Source organism: Diabrotica undecimpunctata, chromosome 6 (assembly GCF_040954645.1).
Source record: "Diabrotica undecimpunctata isolate CICGRU chromosome 6, icDiaUnde3, whole genome shotgun sequence".
Classification (NCBI taxonomy): Eukaryota; Metazoa; Arthropoda; class Insecta; order Coleoptera; family Chrysomelidae; genus Diabrotica; species Diabrotica undecimpunctata.
In genome coordinates this window covers 36,798,987-36,812,820 of record NC_092808.1, presented here as the reverse complement: position 1 = coordinate 36,812,820, position 13,834 = coordinate 36,798,987, and the positions used below count along the sequence as shown (strand labels likewise).

At 32.3% G+C, this 13,834-nt stretch overlaps 1 protein-coding gene across 1 annotated transcript in view; it reads left to right on the top strand.

Moving 5' to 3' along the window:
• side-IV (sidestep IV transmembrane protein) overlaps positions 1 to 13,834 on the top strand; it is a 747,480-nt gene that overhangs the window by 540,343 nt on the left and 193,303 nt on the right. The window contains exon 9 of the mRNA XM_072534629.1: positions 10,015 to 10,308. Within this exon, the coding sequence (XP_072390730.1) occupies positions 10,015 to 10,308 (294 nt within the window). The remainder of the gene's footprint in view (positions 1 to 10,014; positions 10,309 to 13,834) is intronic.

The window sequence follows — 13,834 nt, the reverse complement described above, 5'->3', positions numbered from 1 at the left end:
CTTCTTCCTGTTCCTTGAAAAAAAAAACACTTTTATAACATCCAAGCATTTTTCTAGACGATTCACTAGTTAACAACCCAAGTTCCCGAGCCTTTTTTATGCGTCTCTCAAGTGTTATCTGAGGAACGTGGAAATCTAAAAAGGCTTGCACAGCAAATTTCATGCTCTCTTCATTCCAGCTCTGTCTATTCGTCGTCCTTTTGTACCGGCCCATTGTCATATCTGAAAAAAACCACATAACTTAGGCTTTATCTTTAACACATATAATATAAATCAGTAAATATATTAAAATCATAATCATACATTAAACACAATTAAAATTCAACAAAAATTAAATTATTTAATATTAATGCCTATATAAAGTTTTATAGACATAGGATATCTTAGAATACTATTATACATTGATGTAAAACTATTTAATAATCAACACATTTTATAGTCTAGCGTCGGGTAAAATGGGGACGTCACCGTTTTGGACAACTTCAAATGTCCCCGTTTTGTCCCACAGTGCTACATTGTAAAAACATGGCGTTCACCGCACTCCTCGTGAGATTACCAAGCAGCATAAATATGAAATTGAAAGCTTAAAATCTAACAAATTCAAAGAAGTTCTTACCGAGTTTACTTCTGCCTGTATTAACCGCCTACAGAACCCACAAAACACAAGAAAATAGTTAAATAAATTTAGAAAAACTTCCGTTTACTCGCTGAACCAAGCAGAGGTCACTAACTGTTCGAAAACCAACTTGTAATGGCAATATGAATGCCTACTGCTAGTTATACCAACTTTAGCCGCTCTTTGTAGCGTCACTTGACAGAGGTAGCCTGACCCCGTTTGATCCGACGTCCCCGTTTTGGACAACTCTTCCCTATAGAAATATGTTTCAAACAATCCAGTGTAGTTTTTTAGTATTTAATAATAATTTTTTTTAAATTGGTTTCTTGTAGGCATACAATAGCTGGATTTGTTTTTGATATAAGTGTTTTGAAAATTTTAATTCGCATGAAGATTCCATTGGAACATCGTATTTGTTGGAGACCTTATCCTTGAGAAGATTCAATCGATATGTCTGATTCGCTTTCAAGTTCTTCAGCTATTGATATTTTACTTAAGTTTAATTGTTTCTTAAATTTTTTCTAAAGCATGTACCCAAGTTTTTCATTCTTTTGTTTTTATAATATGAGTGGACATAAGATAATGGTTATAACAGTTGATGAGTATCTTCTGTGTACTTTTTCTATATACTTAATATATCTTTGGATCCTGTTGCATTTTCAAAAAAATCTACTAGTTGATTATATGTAAGAATTTAAGTTTCGTCTTTAAATAGTTCTTTTAATATTTAAAATGGTTCTTTAATAATAACTCGCATTAGTTATTAATAAAGCAAAGTGTCTCTTGTGTTAAATTTTTGGTAGTTGGTGTGTTTTTTATCTTTTTTGTTGAAAGTTCTTTTAGTTTGCAAAATTTGTTTTCATTTACTTCAGTTGGAGTAGAAGAAGGAAGGTTATTATTTCAGAAGCAGTTTGTTTTATGATATTCTTACTTGTTTTAACGATGTCCATGAGTTCTGGGAATACTAGGCTATTTAATAATGGGGTATTTATCTGATAATTATAAATTTTCGATGTATATAGAATAAATGTTGTTTGTTTTGGATGAGGACCATTTTTTTGAAATATTGTGTTTTGTTCGATATTGTTTTCTAATGTTAGTGTTGACGTGTTGGGACAAGTAATAGCATTAATTACCATTTGTGTTACAATTTGAACATGGATGGCTTCCAGGTGAGAGAAACATGCGGTAAGGTGTGTTTTCAAAATTAAGCAAAATTGAGGTAGGGATTAAGATCTCAAATGGGGTTATATATAAGATGTGAGGAAAACTTAAGATATGTTTAATATTTTGATTCAAAGTGCCTATTTTTAGAAAACGTATTGGTGAGCATAAATAAACAGCTAATTGAAGTAGTTCTTGTTCTAGGGCCTAATGTGGTATAGTTGTACATACATTAGATAATATAAGTCTTTGAACTGGCGTAATTAATCTGCGAATGGGAAGGACTTCATCATGTACTTTAATTGTTCTATTGAACTTTTGTAATTACATATTCTTTAGCTGATAAATATACGCATATTCGGTTATTTGTAATTCGCGACGACAAAATAATATTAATTGGATCAATTATACTACTGCCTATATCTTCCAGGTATTCTTCCAGGTTTGGTCCATTGACAGAATTTATTACTGTAGCTTGTTGCATGGTTAGAAATGACTTTGCCTTTTGTTGTTTTGTAATTTATGAATATATTTTTGAAATTATAGTGAAAAAATTAGATATACGTCTTGTATTAGCCATTATTAATTTTGATAATTAACATGCTCAATTCGTAGAAGCCTGTCCTGTCTCCTATCGATAAATTACCGATTAGCGACAGGTTTTTCGGTTCAACTTGTTTAAAAATTGAGGTTTCGATTTTGTGTATCTATTTCTTAAAGGAAATTTAACATCTCACCTGACAAGACGATGTACGGTGGACGCCTACGCAGAAATGCATGGCACCTTAAGAAGAAGAATTTCTTAAAGATTGCAATTTATTGGTAATAATAAATAAAAATCGCTTACTTCAGCACAGATGATGTAAATCACTTTTATCACTTGGATATTGTTAAACTTAACTTAAATATAAATGAACGTTTTATTTACATTTATTGATTAACGATTTCTTTATACTAATTACTGTCTGATATAGGAGATTCGTCTTCGATACGTACTCTTAAGTATTTGATATTTGCTTTTTTGTTTTGCTTGTTAAAACTTTGCTAAAAGGCTAAAAGTCTAGAAACAATATAGCCCAGTCTGGTTATGCAAAAATCATGGATTTCACGGCAAAATTTTTTGTAGGTAACTGAAGCTTTTAAGATATAGGTGGGGGTTATTAGATGACGAATAGATGAAAAAGTACTCGTATTTTTACATTTTTTTTTAACAATAATTTCACAATTTGATTTTTTGTTTTTTTCCTTATATTTTACATAAACCATATTTATATAATTTTTTTATATCAAGAATATCTTTATTTTCCCGTTTGTTAAATTCAAATTGATAAATAATTTACGGAGATATTTGCAAAAAAGCAGTTTTTTGCACTAATTTATTAATTGTATTAATTTTTTTATTAACAAAATAAAATGTTATTAATACATTTAAACATCGAAGAATTACCGTCTTTTAAATTTGTGCGAAATTTTCCCTCGATTGGCCAAATAGTTTAAAAGTTATTTAATTTATTTATCCCTGAGGCTAAATATTTAAACTATTGAACTTGCTCTATTAATGATGCTAGACACATTTACCAAATTTCATAGGATTCTTTAAGACTTAAACTATTTCAGAAAATAAATGCATATTGCATTTTCATCGAAATTATTTACAAAATAAACGTTTGAAAAAGTGGTATGTAATAACTTGCTAAAACAACTCTTATAATTTTTATATTTTTAAAACTACATACTTGTACGTACAACCATTGGATAGCTGGTAAAAAAACTCACATTTAAAAAAAACCTTTCATGACCAATAGGAACGAAGTTAAGGACTATTTTTTTAAAAATCATATCTTAATTGTTTATAAACATTAAGAAGTAAAATTTGCACAAATTTTGAATGAAAATCTAAACTTCCAATTTTTCGAAAAACTTACAGCCCTTCGAAACGAAGGTATTTTCGAAAGATCTACATAGAAAAGTGTAGGGGATAGCTGTTTCAGCTCCGTGTTATTTTTTCGAACTTCAAATTGAAACACGTAGGAAAAAATTTACATTATCTCGACTTCCATTGCAGCTAGAAGCCTCTTTATTTTAGTCTGAGGTAGCTCGTCGAAATGTGAATAACTACATAGCTTTCACTGGGCGGGAAATATGGGAAACTTCGGAAAAATTGAGTCCATTTGAAAAACTTATTTTTTTTTTTGCTGGAATAGTCTGAGGCAGTAAATAATGATGACATAATTTTGACCCCCTCCCCCCCCCCGAAAGTCTCGGGGGGCGGGATGAAATATAATTTTTGTTCATAATGTGTAAAAAATTAACTGAAATTTAATTTATAAAATTATATAAGTATTATTACATCATTGGTATAAAATGAAAATAAGTTTTTATGGTGAATTTCAAATGGACTCATTTTTTCCAGTTTCCCATATTTCCCGGCCAGTGAAAACTATGTAGTTATCTATATTTCGACGAGCTACCCCAGATTAAAAAAAAGAGGCCTCTAGCTGCAGAGATAAGAAGATAGGAAGCCGAGATAATGTAAATTTTTCCTACGTGTTTCAATCTGAAGTTTCGATCTCAAAAAAAACGGAGCTGAAACAGTTATCCGCTCCAGTTTCCTATGTCGATCTTTCGAAAGTACCTTCGTTTCGAAGGGCTGTAAGTTTCGAAAAATTAAATAACTTTTATAGCTATAAGTTTCAATATTAAGTTTAGATTTTCATTCAAAATTTGTGCACATTTAACTTCTTAATGTTTATAAACAATGGAGATTTAATTTTTTTAAAAATAGTCTCTAACTTCGTTCCTATTGGTCATAGAAGGTTTTTTTTAAATGCGATTTTTTTAACAGATATCCAATGGTTGTACGTACAAGTCTATAGCTTGAAAAATATAGAAGTTAGTACAATTGCTTATAAGTAAAAAACATACCCCCTTTTCAAACGTTTATTTTGTAAATAATTTCGATGAAAACGCAATATGCATTTAACTTCTGAGATAGTTTAAGTCTTAAAAAATCCTATGAAATGGCTAAATGTGTCTAGCATCATAAATAGAGCAAGTTCAATAGTTTAAATATTTAGACTCGGGGGAAATTTAGCACAAATTTAAAAGACGGTAATTCCTCGATGTTCAAATGTAATAATACCATTTTATTTTGTTAATCAAAAAATTATTAAAATTTATAAATTAGTGCAAAAAACTGTTTTTTTGCAAATATCTCCGTAAATTAATTATTAATTTGAATTTAACAAACGGGAAAATAAAGATATTCTTGATATAAAAAAATGATATAAATATTGTTTATGTAAAATATAAAGGAAAAAGACAAAAAATCAAATTATGACCATAAATTATTGTTAAACAAAAAACGCAAGTTAAAAATACGAATACTGTCTTATCTATTCGTCATCTAGTAACCCCCACCTATGTCTTAAACGCTTCAGATATCTGCCAAAAATTTTTCGACCTTTTTTTAACCAGACTGGACTAATAGGTGTTTGCCTTTTTCGTAATCAAATGATGTTTCCATAATGTGTAAATTGCTTCTATTGTTAATATTTCTTCTCTAAATTGTTATTTGTATGTTTTCTGTATGTGTTAAAGCTTTTTTTTCCTCAGTACTTTCCATGTTAAATTTTTAGTAGGGTAATATTACGATAATTTTTGCACAATCTATGATCTACATTTTTGGTCTTGTGATAATAGTACTCACGTTCTACTCTTCCGAACCTGTCTCCTTTCGTATCTTTCCGCAGATCTTTTTACACAGATCATCTCCCTTATAGTTTAATAACCCCTAAACTCTGCTTATTTTGTTATATGCCGCATTTTCCTTGTATCTCAATTTAAGAGGCTTTAAATACTATTCTGTATTATAATAGTTACTACTTTAAAGGAAATTTTTAATATCGTTTATTATTTTTCCCGCAGGATGTGCTTCCTCTTGAGCTGGCGTGACCTCTGTATTTATAGTTTTTTTATACTAAAGTGTATTGCCCAAAACCAAAAATAAAAAGTCACGTATGCTTCCATCAGCTATCCGATATTTGCTACTTCAAGTCCGGACAGTTGGGATAAATGAATAAAAAAGCACTGAATGAAAAAGCGTTCAGTAAATTGTTGGACTTCATTTGGGTAAAATAAAAATTCCGAATGCATCGGTTAAATGCACCTATTCAATTGAATAGCCTATTTTTTATTATAGGCTTTTATACGTTACATAATAGATAACATTTTTAAATTAGTCCAATAAAACTCGCATCAGATCCATTTGGAATCACTGAATCCTGTAAAATCGTAAGCCAATAAACACTTTTAATTCTATGAAAAATCTACATAATTATTTTTACTTTTTTTAACAATGCAGATCTCTAATGCTTGTTTCATATCAAATAACTCTCTGCTTGTTAACATTCCGTTGAAGGATATATTGAAATATCTCTCAGATATTAAACAAATTAAAATTTAAAAATACGTTTTAAATAGTAAACTGCATTTTTTGGTATTCTATTAAAACGTATATTTTCGATATTCTTCTAGAGATAGAAATTCAACTATACGCTAGAATGGAAGCTATTTTCATTTTGAAATTAGTTTTGCCTTGAAAACAATATGCACTTCTAATATGTAAAATATTTGCTAAACGATGCAGTCAAATAAGAAACCTCAACATCCATAGTGTAACGAAGATTACAGTAAGGCTATTAAAAATAGATCACTAGCTTGGGTAAAGTGGAATGAAAAAATACCCTGAAAATCATAAAAATTGTATTAAAGATTGGAAAGGAGACATCAAAAATATTGAAATCAACTAGTAGACTCTTAAAAAAAAGTCAAATCGATGAAATTGAAAATAACAAAGAACATTATACTTCAATACTGGAGACTATTTTTCATCCCTTACTTAATGCTGAAATCCCTAAAGATAGCCATTTTTTAAATGTCATATTACTAGGTTCCAGTAAAAGCCGAAGAAATTATTCATTGAATTCTGGCAGGCAACGGTGGGAGAAATCCTTTTGGACATCTAGCGTCATGGAACAAGACACCCTGGCATCTTTCGGCCGAATAAGGTACTAGGCCAGAAGATTCCAGGGTAGATCCGGATTAACCGTGTTGCGGCTAAAACCTTCACCATTCTTCTAAAGAGGTAGTCCTGCCACTCAATGAACAACTAAAATAAAAAACTAAAAACTTATAATAACCATAATATTACCGTATATCAGCAAAAAATTTTTGTTGGGCCATAAACTAATAAATAGTAATAACCGTAAATTTCAGATCCCTAGTTTAATTTCCTCCCCTGTCCTCCTGCTGCTTTTTCTTCATCACTCTAGAAATCAAACAGTGTACTTTTCTCCTTTCTTTCTCTCCTCTCAACATTATGTTTACCATGTTTCTTTTATCCAGCCCGAAACCCATTCGCCTCTCGACAACTCTCCTCTCATTTGTCCATCTTTGGCAGTTAAAAATGTGGACGGGAGCATTCGGTACTTCACAAACGGTAAAGTCTGCCAATGCAGATTTGCCTATTCTATTTGTGAAGGTGCCAAAACTACCATGTCCGGTCAGAAACTGCGTCAGGAAGTAGTCTAGTTTCCTGAACTTACATTCCCACCACGGCCTTAGATCGGGAATAAGCACCTTGCCTTTCCGCTCATTCGCCCATTCTTTCTGCTCGCACTCGACTATCGTGGTTTCTCTGTCATTCTATATTTCCATCTATCCTCCTCGCATACATCCTCGCTCGCTCTATGCACAACAAAACGATCGGTATTTAATGATATACAGAGCCCCATTTGAAACCGTCCTATATGCCCTAGATACCCTAAGGAGCATTCGCCTTTGCGAAGTATCCATTATACATTATACATTATACTTCAATAATAGATTATTTTTCATCCCTGCTTAATGCTGAAATCCCTAAATATAGCCTGGGTTTATATAAGAGTCCTTCACTTCTTGCGTAAAATAAGTGGATAACGTCCTTTCATTTTACCCTGGCAAATGTCTTCTTAAGGTCCACGAAACCCAAATATGTAGCTTTGTTTTATATTAGTGATTTGTCTTCCACTTGACTCATGATAAATATAGCGTCGATGCATAATGTTGATCTAAAACCTTGCTGATCTTCTGCTTGTGTTATAATTTCATTTGGTCTACTGGTTATTCTTTTTGTTAATTTTAGTATTGTGTTTAATGGTGATTCCTTCTTAGTTCTTCGGGTCCGGTTTATCCCACTTTTTGAAGAGAGGTATTAGGATGCTTGATCTCCATTCCTATGGTATTCTATTTTGTTCTATTATTTTTTGGATTGATTTTAATAGCTGTTTGGTTAGATCTCGTCTTGCGTATTTTTTATTTTTAATTTCCTTAATGATTCCTTTATTTATCCCTTCTCGATGTTTATTTCTTCGTTTGTCATCACTTATGGTATTGATGGTTTATTATCGTCACGTTTAGCAAATAGGAATCGAAAGTGGTCTGCTCAAATTTCCTTCTTAATTTCTCTCATTGTAAATAGTTCGTTCATCTTTTTTTTTCATCTTCTGATACCCTTCATATTTCTTTTTGTGATATGCAGAAGTCGTGTTCCATCTGTTTTTCTTAGAAGTTGTTCCACTTTTATTTTTTAGTTCTCCAACCAAAGTATTTGTTTCATTTTGGATTAGTTTATAGTTTATAAACTTGTGCTGTTTGTTGTGTTCTGTATTATAAAAAGGTTCAGCACAGAGCAAAAATAAAAAATACTAATATGGGCTGTGAATCATTAAAACTAGCCGGAAAACTTGAAACATATCATCACCAACAAATATTTTTTTTTAAATATGTTTTTGTAGTCGACATGTACGTGTTTGAACCTATCGCCGGCGTATTGAGTAAATTTATACATTTTCAGTGTTGCGGTGGCACTTTAAATTGACATTGACATGTATTTGCCATACAAAGTTTGAAAAATGTATTTTTCAAATTTGAAAATAAATTGGGTGACAAAAATAATTTTGTTACTTTTTATTTTTGTGTTTTTTACTTAACTTCTAGTTTTAGATTTACAATATTTTACCTACAAGAAGCTTGTACTTATGCTTTTTTATTTAAAAATAGATATATTTTTTGTCGATTTTAATTTTTAATGAAAAATAATTTTGTGTAAACAATTTCTAACAAGTCTGTAACTTAGATTTCTATCTATTATGAGCGACAGATAATTAAAGGGTCGATCTCTAGATCGTCTAGCATAAAACTTATTGACCTATTTGTTTTTCGTCCAATTGATAGCACGACTTCTTTTTTTTTGGGACCAGAGAGTTCTTACTCTTTAACCAATTCGCCGATCGTTTCCAAAACTGCGTTTTTTATCATCATCATGCCGTCCTCTGTTTTGCCTTTTATTGTTAGTGCCAGATTGTCTGCTTCTTTTTATTTTTCTTTTTTTTATGAAGACAAGACTTTGTTGTTTTTCAATATGCCTCTAGTATGTCATTCCATCGTTTTCGTGGTCTTCCTGCTGATCGTCTTCTTATTGGACAACCGTCTCTTGCCGTCTTTACTACTCTATTTGTTGTCATTCGGCTTATAATCGTTTCATTCTACTCTTCTAATTCTTACCCAGTTCTTGATGTTCTCCACCTTGCATCTACGTTGTATATATGTACTTCTAACTATGTCCCAAAGTGTTTTACCATCAATTTTAAGTGTTTTTATCTCTGTCGTTTCTAACATCATGTTTGTCATCTCTGTGTCAGTTCGTGTTTCTGTCGCGTGTATCATTATTGGTCTGATGACTGAATCGGAAAGATTGAGGAAAAAATAAGACTTTGTAGGAAGAAAGAAATATTCGTGGCTCCGAATCCTTTGTCAAGGAACTGTCTTAACAGATGAATTTTCACATGGCTACCCACGCCTAATGTGAGAACGCACATAGACTGCGACTTCTACTATTTTTTCTGAACTGTTTTATATGTGTCTATATGGTTTTAACTGGAATTATAGATGTACTTATATTATTATATTTTATTATAGAGGCTCGATTTTCGTTTATATTGGAAAATAATTTTGTTGTGATTATCAGCTAGCTTGACGGTTCTCGTCTAAGGTAACGGTAAATTAACGATCTATATAAAAAGATTTCGGTTTTCACCAATAGATACATTAAGAATACAAAATAGTAGTAAACTATATACTTTTGGCTAGTGACTGAAATTTCAGAAGATAATAAAAATCTTTTTTTTTTGCAGATGCTCCTATATGTGTTCAAGATAGAGAAGAACTTTATGGAGCTCTCAAACAAGAGACTGTCATTTTAAGGTGTAGTGTTGACGCTCATCCGCCAGTAGTTGCTTTTCATTGGACATTTAACAATAGTGGGGATCAAAGTGATGTGTCTCCGGACAAGTTTACTAGTGAAGTGACTTCATCTAGACTGAACTATACGCCTGCCACAGATTTAGATTACGGTACTTTGTTGTGTTATGGTGAAAACGAAATCGGCAGGCAAAAGGATCCTTGTGTCTTCCAAGTTGTGGTAGCAGGTGAGTAGTATAATAATAATATTATGTAAGATGTCAAAGTTTTAAGCATAATTTTAATTATTTTAAAGACAATTTAGTTCGCATCTTAAACAAAAAGTATAAAATGAAAATGTACTTACTGTTTTATACACATAGAAAAAAATAAACGGTTTTCAACATATATAGGTCAGGATAAATGCTTAAAAACAAGAAATCTTAATTTTAAACCTTTTGTGTCACAAATACTTCAATATCCATATCAGTAAAAGACTTACGTTCCAATCATCCAATCCTCTGTCTGTATGACCTTAAGTTCGTATAACCAATTATCCAGCTGGTTTCTTCTTTTCATATCAAACTACTGATACTGCGCCGTCATGTGTTACTGGATTGGTCCAATACTCTTAGATATTACCTTTTTTTTTCACTTCTTATTTTTTTATATAAAAATATTAATTTAGACCACACAAGGAAGTCATCAAGTTTTGAAATGTCATTTATAAAGCTGTCTGGTAAAAGTTCATTTTACTATCATATTATATCTTTGTTGATTGTTAACTACTGCAAAATAATTAAAATTTAAGATGGCGTCAAAACAATTTGAAGTCACAATATGATTTAAAACTAAATTGTCAATTTGTGAATTATACCTTAATCGCAACCTTGAATTTAATGATATAGAAACTCATTTCAAACACCTTCTTCACTAAAAATAACAATAAATTTAATCCGTGAACATGAAGCACCCCGTTTTCTAAGGGTACATCCGAGCCTATTTTCCCTTGGTCCTGCAATCGGACGTCTTCCTGTTATCCTGCCTACCAACTGAAACCACCCTCTCCTACTTGTGCGCAGTTTTTTGTCGCACGTACTGCACTCCAAAAGTGGTAGAGGCGCTGTAAGGCCGCTGTGACGACACTTTTGGAACACATCCTTCTCTTATCTAGATCATATTTCTGTCCTTTGTCTGGCTGGTGATTATCTTTTTCTCCTTTCATACTAATTACTGTTCGGATGTAATTTTGAACACTATTCCATCCTTATTTCCCGTCATCTTTAAGATCATCTCTCTCACAGTCACAGGGTTCATACCTATTTCTCTATACACTGCTTCTGCTTCTCTTCACTGTCCATCTATTATACTCCAGGATTGTGTGAGTAACAGTGTTGGAATATTCGTGGTATAAGCATTTATCTGTATCTGTCTTTCTGAACCTATGAAGATACACCCTAAAACAGCCATGCCCTGTGAGCACTGAAGTAATCAAGTCGCCTGTGATCACAGTCCACCCAGTCCCTTAGACTCGGGATCAGCATCTTGGTCCACTGAGCAACAGCTTTCATGTTGTTCTACTCTTCTTGCCATCTTTGCCTTGATATTTCCCTTCCTTTTTTTATGGCTGTTGTCAAATTCTTTTTTCTCACATAGAGATGTCTCCTTTCTACTGCTAACACATGAAGAGGAATACACTCCGTGATAGTCCACAAGGCCGCCGCAGATACAGTCCTGTAGGTGCATGCTTCTCGTCAACAGACTCATTGTGTCTACCCGTATCATGAATCCCTTGTAGGTCGATATCTTTACGTCCCCACTCCAAACTGGTGCCGCGTAAAGGATGATTGACTGCACAATACCATGTAAGGACCTCCTCCTTTTTGATTTGGCCCCTTCAATGTTAGGCATTACCCTTCCTATTGCAGCCGCACTTTTGCTGCCTTTTGGACTACCAACCGCATATGCTCCCCCCATCCGCCATATTGGTGTAGCGTCACTTTCAGATATTTGACGAATTTCTTTGTGGTTAGCTGTACCCCTGCACATTGGAGTTCCATCCCTTATCTTTTCCATTTACCCTTTAGAATGATGGCTTTGGTCTTTTCTGCTGCGGTTTTACCCAAAATCGGAGATCCGGCTTGTCCCGCGCTACTACCAGATAGCGATATCGTTCGCAAAAGCGAAGAGGATTATACTCTGCGCTGTTTATCTCCAATGTTGTGCAATGCCTTGATTACACTTAAATTTGCGTTAATTGTGCTCTTCTAAAGCATCTTCTAAAACTATCTGCACAATTATAATATACTAATGGTGAAATATTGAACCAATTTATTAGATAAACTATTAGACTATTATTAACTATTAGATAAAAAGTCAATTGATAATAAACTTTCCATTATTTTGTCAGTAGGAAGCCTTTGAGATGTGGGTTTTTCGAAGGATGCTGAAGGTTTCTTAGACAGAGCACGTGACCAACAACGAGGTGCTAAGAAGAATGGGTATTGAGAGAGAACTCCTAAATATTGTAAAAAACAGAAAAACGAGTTATCTAGGACATATTTACAGAAGAGAAAAATATAACTTTTTACGACTTATAATGGAAAGGAAAGTGGAAGGAAGAAGAGGTCCAGGAAGAAGAAAATGCTCCTGGTTGAAGAATGTAAGAGACTGGACAGGCATGGACACACATTCGATACTAAGAACAGCTCAAGATAGAGAGCAATTTGCTGTAGTTATAGCCAACCTTCAGTAATGGAGAAGGCACCTTAAGAAGAAGGAGACAAATCTGAAAACGTAGCCTCCGTGTCAACTGTAAATGCACTGGAAAATCTTTAGAAATAAAATTTGCGTACCTCTTATTTTAAACATATTCACCGTTAGATTTTTTTAATAATGGAATACCAGTTTTTGTACAGAATTTTGATCTCACATTTTTGTAAAAAGCTGTAGGACCTCTGGTATTAACTCTGTTTTTGAGATGAATTTTTCCTTACCCTTTTCCGTAAAGTATTTTTTTTACTCATTCTTAAGTTAAAGTTGCAGTTGAATCAACACCATTTTTTACCTTACGAAGCTTGTGTCGAAGAGGTAGGGATTTACTTAAGAAAGCCCAGACTCATTATTAAAAATTTTCTAGCAAAGAGTAATTAAATATCGGATATGGTGCATAAACACTTTTATTCATCAAAAATGTATAAACATATTATGGTGTTTTACCGAGATTTTATTTTAAAATTCATGTTGTATATTTTATTTTTATTTTGATATAACATTTGCAACATCTAATAAAAATAGTGAATACATTATTTAGGCAAGAACACATTAAGTCTCTATAACAAGGTTATATAAAATCGCGATCAAATGCGGTTTTTATCATATATTAGGAAAAATAGAGCCGGTTAAAAATCCGGCAATAAAACCTGTACTATATTCTCTATGAAAATGTAAATCGCAATAATTTTTGTAGAGAATTTTCATAAGAATGCACAGAATTTGGAGCAAAATAATAAAATTTTGACGATAGTTCTCAGTTCATGCTTTGCGCAAAACTTTGCATTACGTTCATGTTCATACATAAAACATTAGGCTCGGGATAAAGGACTATATTATCATAACCTACTATTAATAACCGAATATCATTGGCTTTGGGAGACCATTTGCCTTTATATAACCGGTTTCGAAATGTACTAGAAACAAATATTATTTAAATAAGCTTTTTAAAGATATACAGTTATTACTTTATATGACATGATTAATAGTTTGTTTTAATGT